The following is a 16,118-nucleotide window of genomic DNA, read 5'->3' on the forward strand; positions in this document are numbered from 1 at the left end:
CTAATGCAGAAAATTTTTTTCTTTCTGAAAACCCCAAACACGAGGGGTATTAGAACCAACAGTACTTGGTACCGTGCTTGGGTTGGAGTTTGAGAAGATGAGAGAACATTACACAAACTTATGTAGACATTGAATTTTCAGAAAATACGTATGAAGGAAGATTGTTCCAGAAAACAGCAGTTGAATGAATAGACTAGGAAGATGAAAAGTTGGTTCTGTGAGTTTGGACAGCAAATGGATGTTGGCTGGTGACGGCACGTGTTTGGACTGTTTTGAAAGAGAGCAGGAATTATAGAAGCCAATTCAGAAGAACAGTACCCATGGAAGTATCTGGCCATCTGTGAGACAGCGGGTGGAAAGACTGTTAGAGATGAGTCATTAATTAACCTAACTGCCCTCTTCTGAATGGAATCGAGAAGCCTGAAAGGAGGTTTTGGGGGCATTGCCCCAGATGTGGGAACAATATTCCATGGTAGGGTGGATTTGTGATTTGTACAGAGTGAACAGCTGTTTGGAAGAAAAATAATGCCAAGAGCAAAAGAGAAAACCAAGTTTTTTAGATGCAGAGGAACCAATATTTGTAATGTGCTTGTGCCAAGAAATTAGAAGTCAGGATAATCCCCAAAAGAAATATCAACTTGCCTAGAAATCTGAGTGCCACCAAAGATAAGCATAGGAGCAGAAGAATCCTTTTTGCGAGATATAAGACAAGACTGAGTTTTAGGATTGAAATCAACTAAGTTGTCTTTTTCCCACTGGAGAATTACCTGGAGATCGACATTTAAGGAATTGGTAGTGGATATTCGAGAAGTTGAAGCTGATTGAGCAGGACAAGGTTTCTCAAAATGGAAAGTGGAATGCAATGTGCTATCATTGGCAAAACTATGGATAGGATTTCCAGTCAATAGAAAATCATTAATATACAAGAGAAAAAGAGTGGGGGAAAGAACTGAACTTGGGGGGGACACAGTCATTAGTGGAGGAGTTAGAAGACAGAGCCATCTACCATCACCCTCAGTGAGCAATCAGAGGGAAAACTGGATAACCAATTACAAAAAACAGTTGGCAAACCATAAGATAGAAGCTTATTTAGATCTTTATGCCAAACACAATTGAAAGCCTTTGAGATGTCAAGAGCAACTGCTTATGTTTCACCGAACTTTTCCATTGAATTTGTCCATAAATGGGTAACATAAGCTAGAATATCACCAGTGGATCAACACCAATGGAATCCATACTGGTGATCATTGATCAGACGGAAGGTTTCTAGGTAGTTTACGAGTTGGCAGTTAATTGACTTCTCCATTACTTTAAAAACAGTAGAAGTTTGTTTTGTTTGTTTGTTATTTGGTTTTTAGGAGCATTAGCAACTAAGGTCATATTGCTCCGGGATATGCAGTGGTCATTCCCTGACCTTTCCACATCATCCGTATTTGGTGGTGACTGGCTCGAACCCCGGTCTAATCAAGAAGCGTGTGCTACGCACTGCTGCTCCTTCCCACCTGGCTACGGAGGCGGCCAAACAGTAGAGGTAATTGCAATGGAATGATAATTAGATGGGAGGGATTTGTCACCCTTTTTAGGAACTGGTTGGATATGAGAAAATTTCCAAGCAGAAGGAAAAAGACCTTTGGAATAAGAAAGTGAAAAAAGGTGGCAAAGAACAGGGGTAAGTTCAGGAGCACAGATTTTGAGAACAAGTGGAGAAATACCATCAGGACCTGGAGCTTTCTTAGCATCAAGATTCATCATCCTTTTGACAGAAGACCACAGGAGCAATGGAAGTCAGTTATTTTCTCGGATGAGAAGAAATTCAACCTGCATGGCTCTGATGGAAGACAAACGATTCGCCGTAGACATTGTGAAGAATACCATCCAAACTATGGCATCTACAGTGAAATTCCCTACCAGCCAAATGATATGGGAGTGCATTTCGTATCCCGGGTGGTGTAGGTCACCTGCAGTTTATAGAAGGTTCCGTAAATGCCAATGGATATCTGGATATATTGGAAGGCAAATTGCTGCCAACTATTAGAGACCATTTCAACCTGCCAAGTAACTGCATCTTTCAGGACGACTCTGCTCCTGTCATTGGGCAAAAAAAAAAAAAAAAAAAAAAGTAAGCAGGCACTGCTGTAGTTACTTTAGCTTCATTTCTGCATTAGAGGTTCGACAGTAATGTGTTTACATTTGTTACAGGTGATAAAATGGTTGGAAGAACGGTCCATTACAACTGTTAGCTGGTCAGGAAACAGCCCAGACCTGAATCCTATAAAGAAGGTGTTGGCATTTTGTGGAATCTGCAGTTGCCAGTAAGAAACCAATGAACCTTCATGAACTTCAGGAAGCCATAATTTGTTTGGAACCACAAACTATCAGTTGATTATCTTCAAAAATTGATCTTGTTAATGCCTCAAGTGTGCTGCTGTCATCAGGGCCAGAGGCAGTTCAACTAAATATTAGTTTGCATCTGATGAACTTTTCATTTTGTTTTCCATTTAAAATGATAAACTGAAGCAAATTGATGGCTTCTGATAACATTTCAGCCATAACAGTAGTGTTTACCAAAACTGTTGTATAAACGTTGCAAGTGCTCATTTTGGAATATTTTGAGAGCACCTGTCAAATATTACTTAGCTTTGCCTAATCTATTAATAAATATATTTTGTTTACATTTCTATTGGTGATGCTAGTCATTAATGTAATAATACCAACATGAAAAAGGGTTAGAAATGTCAAATTCATTTCTATGCATATGTTTTGACCACCTGTGTGTGTGTGCGCGTAAAATAGTTAGTATATAATACCAATGAATTAAAACTGTAGAAATAGTGGGAAGATAAAAATAAACTGAATATGACAAATGCACCAAAGCAGCAGCAAAGGATGAATATATATATTATGAAGAAAGTGTAAAGAAGGTTTTGTTTAATCATATTGAATCTACAGTATACACCAGAAGTGAATTCTACAAAATGGATAAGGCATGTAGTGATATTGTAGGATAACCAGGTAAGAGAAAAAAAAGGAACAGATAGTTGGTAAGAAATTAAAATAAGAAATGAAAATGTGACCAGAAAGGTTACATTGCAGTGTTTTTCACAATTTTAGCATCTTCGTCAGAGGCCATCCACTGAAATTATGAGAAAGACTGCAATGCTCTTGCTTCTGTATCCAACATGTTCTGTATGCTACAGAGCTGTGTGCAGTATACACGTGTTAAGAAAGAAATTTGACTTCTGGTGTATACCGTAGATTCAATATGATTAAACAAAACCTTCTTTACACTTTCATAATATTATTATATATATATATATATACACACACACACACACACACACACACACATTATGGCTGTAGGGTACGTTTTGCTAATGCAGTGTCCCTGATCCATAATCAACACTATCTTCATTTTTGCACTCTCCAAACTGATTACTTAACTTCTTAATATTATTCTTTTATTATATATATATATATATATATATATATATATATATCTCATCATCATGGGTTCCTTCAGTCTCTACGACTGGTTGATAGCACTGATGACTTTTTCCACATCTCTGTTGAGCGAAAGCTTCTTCAAGTCCTGGTATGATCTTGTATCCCTTTGCAGTTGCTTTATGAAATTGTTTCTGGGTCTAGTTCCATTAATCTTTCCTTCTATAATCAGGCTTAACATTTCACTGTGTCTTAGGTTATGTCCAAACCACCTTCCTCTTTGCTCCTTGATTAGGTTTATCAATGGCCACTGCAGCTCTATTTACATATATATATTCAAAAATACTAATTTTATGCTTTAATTTTATCACTTGCAATTACAAAAACAAAGGAGGGTTTACAACTTAATATATTAATACTAGTTAAAAACCTAGTTTCATGTTTTACTAAAAACTGAGTCACACACGTATAAATGAAGTAAATATTGAATGTCATTCAAAACTTGAAATCTCATACACTGAAGTCCAAAAGTAATTTAATGTTGCAACTGACACCACCTTCCAGAAAAATATTAAAAGAAAGTGTTAGTGGATGATAAAACACTGTTGAATGATGATTAAATTATAGACCAGTTGTGGTGAAAATCATAATACTAGTTGTCATAAAATTAACATTAAAATGGCCAAATGATAAAAGACATAGCTAAAGTAATTTAGAACATGTCTCTTGTCTAGGTCATCTGCAAAGTGATACTACACTACTAAGTAATAACAGTTCTTGAAGAAGTGTTATTTTTAGTGGTATAATACTGAGGGAATCCATTAAAAGAGCTTCACATTATAAATTATTGCCACTGCAGCTCTATTTACAAACTATAGGGAGCACATTAAACTGCAGCTCTTACAGGATGAGGCAATAAAGTTCCCAGACTGGTGCTACTGCAGTCATGTTTGATGAGTTTGAAAATAAATGTAAGCAGTATAATTTTGTTCAGACTTTCTCCAACAGATGGTGGTTGCCCAGTAGGCTGACAGGTTACAAATAATCAGTTTCATTAGTAACATTAACATTCCATGTCATGATTTTCCAATGGAGAAACAAATGAATGTCAAATTTTGCTTTTAACTGGGAAAAGCTGCAACAGCAACATACAAAATATTAAAAAAAAAAACTGTTTATGTGAGGAAATGTTGTCTTAACAGTATTAGTAACGACCGTATGGTGCAAGAAAGCCTATGGCTTATGCTGCACCAGCCAAAAAAAAAAAAAAAAAAATCCGAACAAAACAATGATAAAAACAAAAATTAAATAAATAAATAATAATAATTAATAAATAAATAAAAATAATAAAATGAAATGAAAAATTAAATAAAAAGGAAATTAATCCTATCATCCTATGCGCTTCCCTTACCCGAAAGTACTATCCAGATGACCTTTGAATTTCCCCAAACTGTCGGCCTCTACCACCCATGAAGGCAATTTATTCCAGTAATTTATAACTCGCTGGCTAAAATAAAACTTCCTGCAGTCCAATCTAAACATTTTCCCCGCGTAACTTGAATTTATGTCCCCTAGTTCTAGCATCATTTATAATCTTGAAAATTTTGTCCTCATTCATTTTACTGATGCCTCTCAGAGCCTTAAACACCTCAATCAAATCTCCTCTAAGGTGTCTAGTTTCCAAACTCTGCAACCCACATATTCGAAGTCTTTCTTCATAAGGACGCCCTTTTGCCGATCTCACCAGGCGAGTTACCCTTCTTTGCACCCTTTCAAGAAGCTCGATGTCTTTCTTTAGGTGCGGTCTCCATACTTGAACACAGTATTCCAAGTGTGGTCTAACATAGGCCTTATATAATGGGATTATCACGTCCCTATCTCTACTTGCAAAAGTTCGATAGATCATCGATAGGACACCATGGGCCTTCCTTGCAACCTGTTTACAATGCTCAGAGAATTTCATGTCTGACCGTATCGTAACACCCAAGTCCCTTTCCTCCAGTACTGGGTTTAGTTGAACTCCACCAAGTGAATAAGTTATTTTGGGATTACTGTTTCCCAGGTGTAATACCTTACACTTTGTTGGATTAAAGCACAGCTGCCATTTTTCTGACCATTCTTGAAGTCTATCTAGGTCTCTCTGAAGAAGCTCAGCTTGACAGTGATCATTAACTACTCTACCAATTTTAACATCATCTGCAAATTTAGACATCACGCCCTCTATCCCTTCATCAATGTCGTTTATGAAAATTAAAAACAACAGTGGTCCTAATACTGATCCTTGGGGAACCCCACTTCTTACATCAACCCAATCTGAGGAATAGCCATTTATCACAACCCTCTGCCTCCTGCCCTGAAGCCATCCTTCTATCCATCTAAGGATTTTCCCAGTGATTCCAACCTGTTCCAGCTTATAAAGCAACCGCTCATGTGGGACTGAGTCAAAAGCTTTGCTGAAATCTAAATAAACAATGTCGAAATTATTCCCTAAATCCAGCTCGTGAGTGACCCTTTCGAAATAGCGAACCAGATTTGTTAAACATGATTTTCCCTTTACAAAACCATGCTGAGTATCCTTGAGAATTTCAATTCTATCCAAATGATCCTGAATTCCACCCTTGATCAATGCCTCCGTGATTTTCCCTACTACTGAAGTCAGACTGACAGGTCGATAATTTCCCACTTCACTTTTAGAGCCACCCTTATGTATGGGAGATACATTTGCACTTTTCCAATCCAAGGGAATCTCCCCAGAGTCTAGTGATGCTCGCATAACCAGCCTCAGTGGTTCAATGCACTCGCTTGCCGCCTCTCTCAAGATTATAGGGTATATTCCATCAACTCCAGGAGCCTTACTAGTCTGTAGGCTTGAAAGTTTTTTCATTAAATAATCTTGCGAAATTTCAATATCATTAATTACATATTTTTTAACTTCGCTCTCACAATTTCCCATTGCCACAAAAGGTTTTTCATTTGTAAATATCGATGCAAAATAACTGTTGAGTTCATCTGCAACGGCAGCTGGTGTATTTATTACTATCCCCTTTCCCTTACGTAAAGGTCCGATCTGGTTTGTCCTGCTCTTCTTGGCATTTATATATGTGAAGAATTCTTTATCCCCCCTCTTTGCTCTGTTTGCTAGTGATTTCTCATAAACTGCCTTTGCCTGTCGAACCTTTTCTGTGGCTCTATTACACACCACCTTGTAGCTGTTATAGGCTTCAGTACTTTTTATTGCTCTGTAACGTTTCCATGCCACCTTTTTCTGCTCAAGTAATGTGGCAACTTCACTATTCATCCAACTTGGAACCCTTCTCGTGGAGTATTTTTTTAATGGTATATACGCATTCAAGGCATCTGTGATTAATGTTTTAAAAGCGTACCACAGTTCAATTGTATTCATTCTCTGCGCGATATCTACCCAGTTAATAGAGGCCATGTAGTGCCTTAAGGCATCGTAATTTCCTTTTCTGAAATTAAAACCCATTCCTTTGCCTTTTACTTCTGCTACCTCTCTCGTCATCATCCACCGTAGAACTCCGTGATCACTTCCTGCTACTGGTTCCTCTACTGTCAGCCCTGTTATGTCATCTGATTCATGTGTGATGATGAGGTCTAGGATATTCTTTTCTCTAGTACTTTCCCTGACATGTTGATACAAATAAGTCATCTAGTTGATTTAAAAATTTTGTTCCCCATGTCAAGTTTCCTTCCCATTTACTCCAATCAATTAGAGGCAAATTGAAATCACCCATAATAAGGCATTGACGCTTACTTGCCCATTCTATTTGCATGTAGAGGCTTTTGTCATAGTCTTCACAATCACCTGGTCTGTAGATTACGCCTACTCGCATTGTACCTTTGTTTCCAACTATCTCACACCATACAGACTCTATACTAGCATGTGAAATGTCTGAATCTGGGAAAGCTATCGTCGCACTCAGGCTGCTTCTAATAAGAAGCATTACCCCACCACCCCTTCTATCTACTCTATCCTTCCTAAATACATTATACAAGCCGTACTGAAACTCATCATCCCCAATTTCCGGGTGGCACCACGTCTCCGTAAGCCCTATTATGTCCGCGTTACTTGTTTTAACCAGCAGTTCGAATTCGCTCATTTTATTGACGACACTTCTAACGTTACTGTATAAACAATTAAGATTTACTGTTCTTGTATATTTAACAACCCTAACACAACCCTTGAAGTTTTTTAGGCTCTCTTCCCTGATATTAGCTACCTGCTCACGTGAAACGTCTTTGCCCCCAGAACATCTAGATAATACGTCCAGTTGGGGTAACAGATAAGAACTCTTAAGGTATGTGCAAGAGTTACATTGACCAATATTATCAGATAAACGCGTGTCAGTATTGCCCACATCCCCCCTAACTAGCAGTTTCCCTGAGCCTTTAAGGTATCCTCAATAATACTGGCAAAAACTTTTGCACCACCTTTGTTTAAGTGTATCCCGTCTCTACAAAACAAATTCCTTCTACCTACAAGTGTGGGCCATGCTGATAGAAATTTACCCCCTAAAGCCTTGCAGATTCCTTCAAGTCTTGAGTTAATCCACAAGGCTCTTAACATATAATCCCTCCTATCGTGTCTGGGCAGAATTGCAGACACATAGACATTATGGCCTAGCTCGCGACATTTCCTCAGCATGGTCCTGTATTTTTCCAACAAATCGTCAGATCGTGTACGTTTAATATCGTTTGTCCCCACATGAATAATAATATTTTCTTTACCCCCTTTAAAATCTGACAGTCTGTTGGTGACATCATCAATAGTTGCTCCCGGCAGACATACCCTGGTTCTGCTCCACCTATCTTTATTACAAAAAATATTCCCCGTTTCCCTGACAATGGAGTCTCCTAATAAAACAATGTCCTTTCTAACCAGGGTAGGTTTGAATGGTATAAGCAGTTCAAAGATGGATGTGAGGATGTCTGCAAAGACCCAAGAAGTGGCATCCCTAACTTCTAGAAATGAGGACAGACACTGCAAAAGAATGGACAAATGTGGCAAAAGATCGTCATTTGACCCTAAGAATGATGGTTGATGATTTTGATATGAATAAGGAGCAATTCAAACTCTGCATGAAGATTTAGGGAAAGGAAGGTCTGTGCAAAATTTGTGCCACACAGCCTCACAGATGCAATGAAGAGTGTCATCACACAAAGACTCCAACCAGACTTGTCAAGACAATTCTAATTTCCTCAACTGTACTGTCACTGGAGATAAGGGTTGGGTGTTTCAGTACTAAGAAACTTAGTCTCAGAGCATGCAGTGGACTTCAAAATCATCATCAAGGCCCAAAAAGTTTCATTTACAAAATGTCCAGGATCAAGACTATGCTGATCACGTTTTGTGACAAACAGGGTGATTCACAAGGAATTTGTACCTGAAAGGGAGAGAGCCAATGTTGCAAAGACTATTGAAGCACATTTCTCAGGTGAGGCCACAATTTCAAGAGAAAGGCAGTTGGTTCTTGTTGCACAAGAATGCCCCTACCCATTCCACATTTCTGAAAAAACATGGTATTGTACAGGTCTACCATCCACCCTACTCTCCTGATATAGCATCAGCTGACTTCTTCCTCTTTGAGGGCAGTTTGCTCTTGGGAAAGGAAAGATTTCAGGATGCTGAGGAGAAAGAAAAACTTAACCACTAAACTGAATAACATCCTCTTTGGATGCCTTTGCTGACTCTTTTTATAAACTTTCAGAATGGTGTATTTAAATGCATTCAATCAGGTAGGAATTACTTTGAATAAAAATAAAACTATTTTTGAGCTCCTTCACTTTGTGTTCTTTTGATTGCCACACCTCACATATAGCTGTAAAATTCACTTTTTCAAATTTTACTCATCTCCTTTAAGGAACCTCCTTTTGCACTCCTTACCAGTCCAGTTGCCATTCTCTACACTAATTCCAGAGTTACACGTCTTTCTTCAGATGAGGCTTTCCAAACCTGAATAAAATATTCCAAAGTGTGGTCTCAATTTATTTACGTAGGGTTATCCATTTACTGTGAATCCCACTGATCAAATGTGAAGGTATTGTGACAACTATGGCAGAGTGCAAGTCATTAGATATGGAGTGAAATATTTTTAGACATAGCAATAGTATTTGAGCTGTATTGCATTTATTGGTATAATTAAGAAACATTCAGTAACTGAATTCACACCATCAATGAACATATTCTTCATAGGTTTAAACAAACTACAAAGTTTGTTTATAATCAATTTTCTGTATCAATATTTCTACATAATTTTCCTACCAAGCAAACTAGACTCTGCTCAATAATATTCACACACACTAGCTTGCCTATGCTGCTTTCTAAAGGAGTGAAAGGCTGACTGCTTTCATATTACAACTGTTCAGACCTATTTCTAATTCCAAAGAGTTATCTCCACCAGAGGAGGGGAGTAATAAGCATGAGGGCATGCTTTCTCTCCCACCTTGCAGAGATCTTTGACTAATCTGGAGTTGCAAGGTCCTGGCCAACCACCACCACACATCTAAATGTGGGCCAGTAATCAGATCTCTGATTGTCTCTTCCAATTTTCATGTATATAAAAAAATATATATAAAATAATTTTGCAACCTTCCTCAGATTCCCAAGGCAAAAGACCCTGTAGTTCATTTTATGATATTTTATAAAATATCTGTGCAAATACAACATAATGAAAAACTACATAAGTAGTGTAAAGGCATCGATTTGATTGCATCTCATATTGTGACTACCTTCAACAATGAGTTACCATGTATTTGCACTATCTCAAATAAATTTTATGATATTGCTTGCCTGACATGTTATCTTCAAATTTAGTGTGTGCTTTTGTTCTAGCTTCATGTCTGTTTCTTTGTACTACACTGAAAGAAATTTCTAGTTCCCATTTTAAAATGGGAATGCTGTTTCACTCTAATATCCATAACTGTACAGTCAATTTTCATCCTCTCAAAACAGGGCTGCTACTAATATGCAATGCTGTCATTTTCTCTCAAATTTATGTGCCACGTTACTTGAGAAAATGTGGAAGGATTTTTTTTGTAATTTCATAAATAGAATATACCAATATAAAAATTTTGTTGAAGAATCCAATGCAATGCATTTATGGTTTTTTTGGGCCTCTGATGTGGGGATTTATTTATACATATTAGGTAACAATGCCAATGATTAAATTTTAACATGCAGTAAACTTGCGAAGAGAGAAATCAAAGCTTGCAAGACAGCACTGATACTGTAATATTATGAAAACCTTCAAAATGAGTTACCTGGCCTTTCACTTTTGAATAAGTAACACTTCCCAAATAGACTACTACTGTAATATTAATTATTCTCAGTTTAGTGCCACCGCCCAGATAGCAGTTTCAGGAATATCCCTCTTCAGTAGGTGGATAGGCACTAAGTGTAAGAGTAGATAATGTGGAAGTTTTTCACAATTATGAGATATACCAAAAGAACAGCAAAATTAAATATGTATTTATGGCCTTTTTAGGCCTCTGACTAAAATTTCATTAATATACATTGGATAGTGCACTAAGGCATCATTTTAATACAGAAACTAGTGAATTCTAATAAAAAACTAATGATTAACATACAATCCACTGTTACAGGCATTACTTTCAATATAATCCTCAAAACTTTTTTTTGCAAAATAATAGTATCAATACAGTCATAGTGACCCTCTTTTTAACATTCCACACATTAAAATGTCCTATGTGGTTGGTCCCAGCCAATTTCTCATTAACCTAATGCTATTTTATGAACAATCAATAAAACACCCTTCCAATATAACTACTGTTTTCTCATTTCCCTGTGGGATTGTTAGAGCTTTGACTGTATAAACAAAATATTTAACTACTCCAATAAAAGTTACCTGTCCAGGAAAAATGAGTCTACTGGCTAGTCTATTCAATTTTGTCAATTCTGAAGGTGTAGTGTGAAACCTTGCAGCTATTCCAGGCAGAGTATCTACAAATGTTACCTAAAAAATAAGAATTTGACATTAAAAAAAAAAAAATTGGAATTTAAAAATGAGTAAAAGGGCAATCAAGAAAAATAACTACAGCTAAATATATTTATAATTTGGGAAAGGGAAAAAAAAAAAAAAAAGTCTCCAAATGTAAATGCCCCTCCATTTCTCTTTAAAATACTGCATTCGTTCTAAAACTGCAAAGTTACTTCCAAACAACTGTCATGTTTTAATTAATAGAACCAATCTTCATCTATTACTGAAACTGTCTACACTTGAGTGCTGTATACACTCTTTGCAATTAAAAAAAATAGAAAAGACAGGCAAGCAAGGCAACAAGCCAGCCACAAACTATGGAAATTCAACCAGAACTTTTTTTTTATTCTCAATATTGCAAAATATGGAACTACATTTTAGTGTTAATGCATATAAAAAAATTTAACTATTTAAAATTGTAATCATCTATATTTTATTTCCATCTTGGAGACAGTTTGGATAGCAAGCAGAGATCCCAGAATAATATACCAACTATATGATACCACACTCAGGGTAGTAAAAAAAAAAAAAAAAAAAAAAAAAAAAAAAAAAAAGGTGGAAGGGATAACTGTACACTAAGACATGAAGTTCTCTGAGCAGTATAAATGGGCTGCCAGAATAGCACAATTGGGCTTTGTCAATGTTTAGGAATTTTGCCAGCAGAGATAGAGGTAATTATTCTGCTGTATAAATCTACATACATGTCTGGAAGACTCGTTTTTATGAAGGATCTGGATTTTCAAGAAAGTTAATACTCAAACACCAGCCAAGTAATTAAATAATTTAATAAAATAAAATAAGATGATACAGTAAACTGCACTATTACAATAAGTACTAAAATAAATAAAAATCAGTTAAAAACTAACAATGCTAAAATCGTTAAAATAAGCTAAAATACCGGAAATCTGAAGCTTTCAGAGACAGCTGTCTCCTTTCTCAACAGTGTACTGTTGCTACAATGACACATCCTTAAGTAACAGGCCCATGGTACTCACCAGGAACATCATCAGTATTCTCTGTTTGCGCACCGGAAACGGAACTGACCTGGGAACGTGCCATGTGGAACCGATCATCACGTCTGAGGACGATCACCTCAAAGAGGGGGTGTAATCGCACACCTGTCAATAGTATGACAGGATGAACCGATTCTCAAGCTCTCGAGCCACTTGCGTTCCCAGAACCCATGTGCACGGTCAGTAATGACCGCATCCTCAGGGGAGATCCAATGCTACTTCTCCCAAAAGTGTTCTGCCACAGCAGACCTAGCACAGTTCAGTCTTAATAGCGGTCAAATGTTCCCCTAGATCGTCTTTTAGATGTCGCCCTGTCTCCCCCATATAACAATCCCCACAATCCGGGCACTTAATCTCATAAACTACACTACTGATGGAATCCCGGGGTCTTTGACCAGAGACACCACTGTGTGCAACTGCCACCCTGGAAGCTGCACACAGTGGGTCTCACACTCGCGTAGTGCCTGTGCCACACGCTCTGAAAGGCCCAGATAGTAAGGAATGTAAGCAATGATTGGAGCTAGTCCTATAAACATGTGTCCAAGACCCTCTGGGGGTAACCACACTTAAGCGTCTGCCATGATCTTACTAATTTTCATTTCCCTATCCTCGGGGGTACTGCAGTGGGACCACACCCTATTTATTAATGCCCTGGCTATGCTATCTTTATGTTGATAAGCCTGTGCTGAACTGTAATGGACATACTGACTACAACACATTGGTTTTCTATAAACTGTAGTCTTCACTCTAGCACCATCTCTAATAACCAGGACATCAAGAAATGGGAGGGTACCAGCTGTTTCCACCTCAGAGGTGAATTGTATAAATGGGGAGAAGCTACAGTTGGTCGTCGACTTACGACCGACTTCCGTTCTGACTGACAGGTCGTAAGTCGATCTGGTCGTATGTCAGCCATATATTTATTAACAGTATTTTTTAACCTTTCTAATATTTTTATCATCTTTATGATTTATTTTTATAATCTTTTATTTTTCATTTTAAATACAGTAATGTTTTTATCTTTTACTTAGCGATACTGAATATATACCTTTGTTTCTACGCCTAGGCTATCTCTCTCTCTATGAGGTTAAATTGAAACGTTCTCTACATTTTAATTGGTTTATTATTCATTCTGTTTATAAAAAAACAAAACTACAATCTATAATTATATTGTACATAATGTACTGTAAACACAAAAATACAATCTAAAATTAATGTAAAAATTAATACAAATGAAATTTACAAAATCAATTTTCAATCTTTGCTTGTGCATCGTCAGGGCCAAGTTCTTGGGTTGGGGTAGGAGATGTTTATTTATAGAGATATTATGCAAAGAAAATCTTTTTTTAAAAACGCTTAAACCACCCAGTACTAGCCTGAAAATCTTCTGTGTAATCGTCTCCAGCGCGTGATTTTAAACTGAAACAAACTTCTAGCCTTTGCTTGCACTGTGTGAAGGCTCATGGGTGTATTTTTTTGTATTAAATCTTCCATCCACATAAACAACAATTTCTCCATTTCATGGATGGGTTCCTGTCGTTGTTTGGTTAAAATTGTAGACTTAATAAGTGCAGAACCTTTCACAGCTTCCCGAATTCTTTCTTTGTCCTTACGTATCGTAAATACCGTGGAATGTGATAACTTCAAGTCACATGCTATCATATTCACTTTCTTTCCGCCTTCATACTGCTGGATAATTTTCATTTTACACTCTAAATCAATAGTTTTCCTTGACTTTTTAGCTGGCGTATATGTAGGTGAAGTCATTTTCCTTTTACAAAACATTTTGTGCGTATTTCAGTAGAATTTTAATTAATACACCACACGCAACAGATGCTTGAAAGCGACTGGGTGTATGTGAGAGAGTGACTGGGTGTATGTGCCTGGTGCTGTCTTCAGGCCTCCCGTCATCGATGTGCCTCCTCACCTGGGTTGTGGGTGTCACCAATAGTGATTTCCTGATTTATTATTAATTTATTTGTTTATTATTATTTTTTTGTGGTCGTAAGTGCGGCCGGTCGTAAGTCGCATAGGTCGTAAGTCGACGACCAAGTGTATTAAGTAAGTTAAGTATTTCATCTTCCCTCCCCTTCTTTATAAGGGTGAACGTATCATCAACTTATCTCTTCCATTTGCGCATGGGAAATTCTAACTGATGGAAAATCCTGCATTCTAGTTCCTCCATAGCTAGATTAGCCACTATGGCACTAATGGGGGAACCCATGGCCGTGCCATGGACCTGTTTATACATAACATTTTGAAAAATCATAGTGGTGTTGGTAAGTCAAAACTCCACCCCTTTACAAATGTCATCAATGCTTAAACACCAGGAAATAATAGCATCATCTTGTTCTAAGGCTGATCTTACACAATGAACCCTATGTTTAATTGAGATACATTTACATGAATATATTATTAGTGACAAATTATGAAAGCAAGCAAGCTTATAACAGCACCAGCCAAATAACGTCCCACATCACTTGTCCATCCCCCTCCAATAGTTTCCAGAGTTCTTCCTCAAATTTATTAAACTACCCACTTCCACAACATCAGATGGAAATTTGTTTCAAAAATCAATTGCTGGATGATGGCAAACTTCTGCACATCTATCCTGAAATTATCTTTCCTCAATTTAAATTTATGCTGCCTCATGTGTAGTCTAAGAAGAATGCCATCAGCATTGAGCTTGCTCAATCCATTCAAAGCCTTAAATACCTCAATCGGATCACTTCACAGGTACCCAAGTCTTAGGACTTTGCAATTTGTAGAACTGAAGATTTTCTTGATAAGAAAATCTTTTGTTTCCCTCTCACCAACCTTGTTACCCTTCTCTGCACCTATTCCAGCAGATCCACATCCTTGAAATTAGAACTATTCTTGAAATTAGGCCTTCCAATCTGTAAACAGTACTCAATATGCAACATAACCATTTCTTATACATAGAGTAAAACATCGATGTCATCCTTACTTTTGCTCAGACAACACACATAAGGGGAGGATAAATTTAAATTTAGGAAGGATGGTTAAACCACATTGTGCATAAATTTACTTTCATGCTAGAGTAGCTGATTGTTGGAACAAATTTATCTGGTGTTATGGATGTGGGTAGTTTGAATAAATTTAAGGATTAGAAAAATTATTAGAGAAGGATAAGTGATCCAGGACAGGAAGTTTTGTTTTTCTTTTATATTTTTGTTGGTTGATGCTCTGCAAGCTTGCTTCCCTGCATCGTTTGTCACATTAATCATGCATCACAAGAGGTACAGGTGCTAGATTGAAACCAAAAACAGATTTCGAATTAGCATCCAAATATCTAATTTATGTATATCATTTTCCCCAATGAAAAATACTTGACCTGTGTTATCAATCTGTTGCTAATTTTTTTTCCCAAGAACAGCAGCAGGCAATATCACATGGCCTGCTGGGGAAAGATTTAGGCTTATTGGGAACAAGTGAACTAGACCAAGTGGCAGTTTTTTTTACTGGTAGCTATAAAAGGTTAATAAAATTGTGGAAGCAATAGTAACATTGAATTTGTGAAAATGTTTATGTACAGCAATGGCACGGCCAAAGCAGATATGTGGTTGATAGATTTAAGCTACAAATACTTCCAAACAGAATGCAGTAAATATTTTTACAAGTGTGA

At 37.1% G+C, this 16,118-nt stretch overlaps 1 protein-coding gene across 2 annotated transcripts in view; it reads right to left on the reverse strand.

Annotated features, from left to right (window-relative positions):
- Positions 1 to 16,118, reverse strand: part of LOC150077833 (oxidation resistance protein 1A-like) — a 374,929-nt gene that overhangs the window by 100,734 nt on the left and 258,077 nt on the right. For both annotated transcript variants that reach the window (XM_090384259.1, XM_090384258.1), the window contains exon 5: positions 11,328 to 11,435. In XM_090384259.1, the coding sequence (XP_090240385.1) occupies positions 11,328 to 11,435 (108 nt within the window). The remainder of the gene's footprint in view (positions 1 to 11,327; positions 11,436 to 16,118) is intronic.

The sequence above is a fragment of the Mastigoproctus giganteus genome, chromosome 11 (assembly GCF_048544385.1).
Source record: "Mastigoproctus giganteus isolate SK-2022 chromosome 11, ASM4854438v1, whole genome shotgun sequence".
NCBI lineage: Eukaryota > Metazoa > Arthropoda > Arachnida > Uropygi > Thelyphonidae > Mastigoproctus > Mastigoproctus giganteus.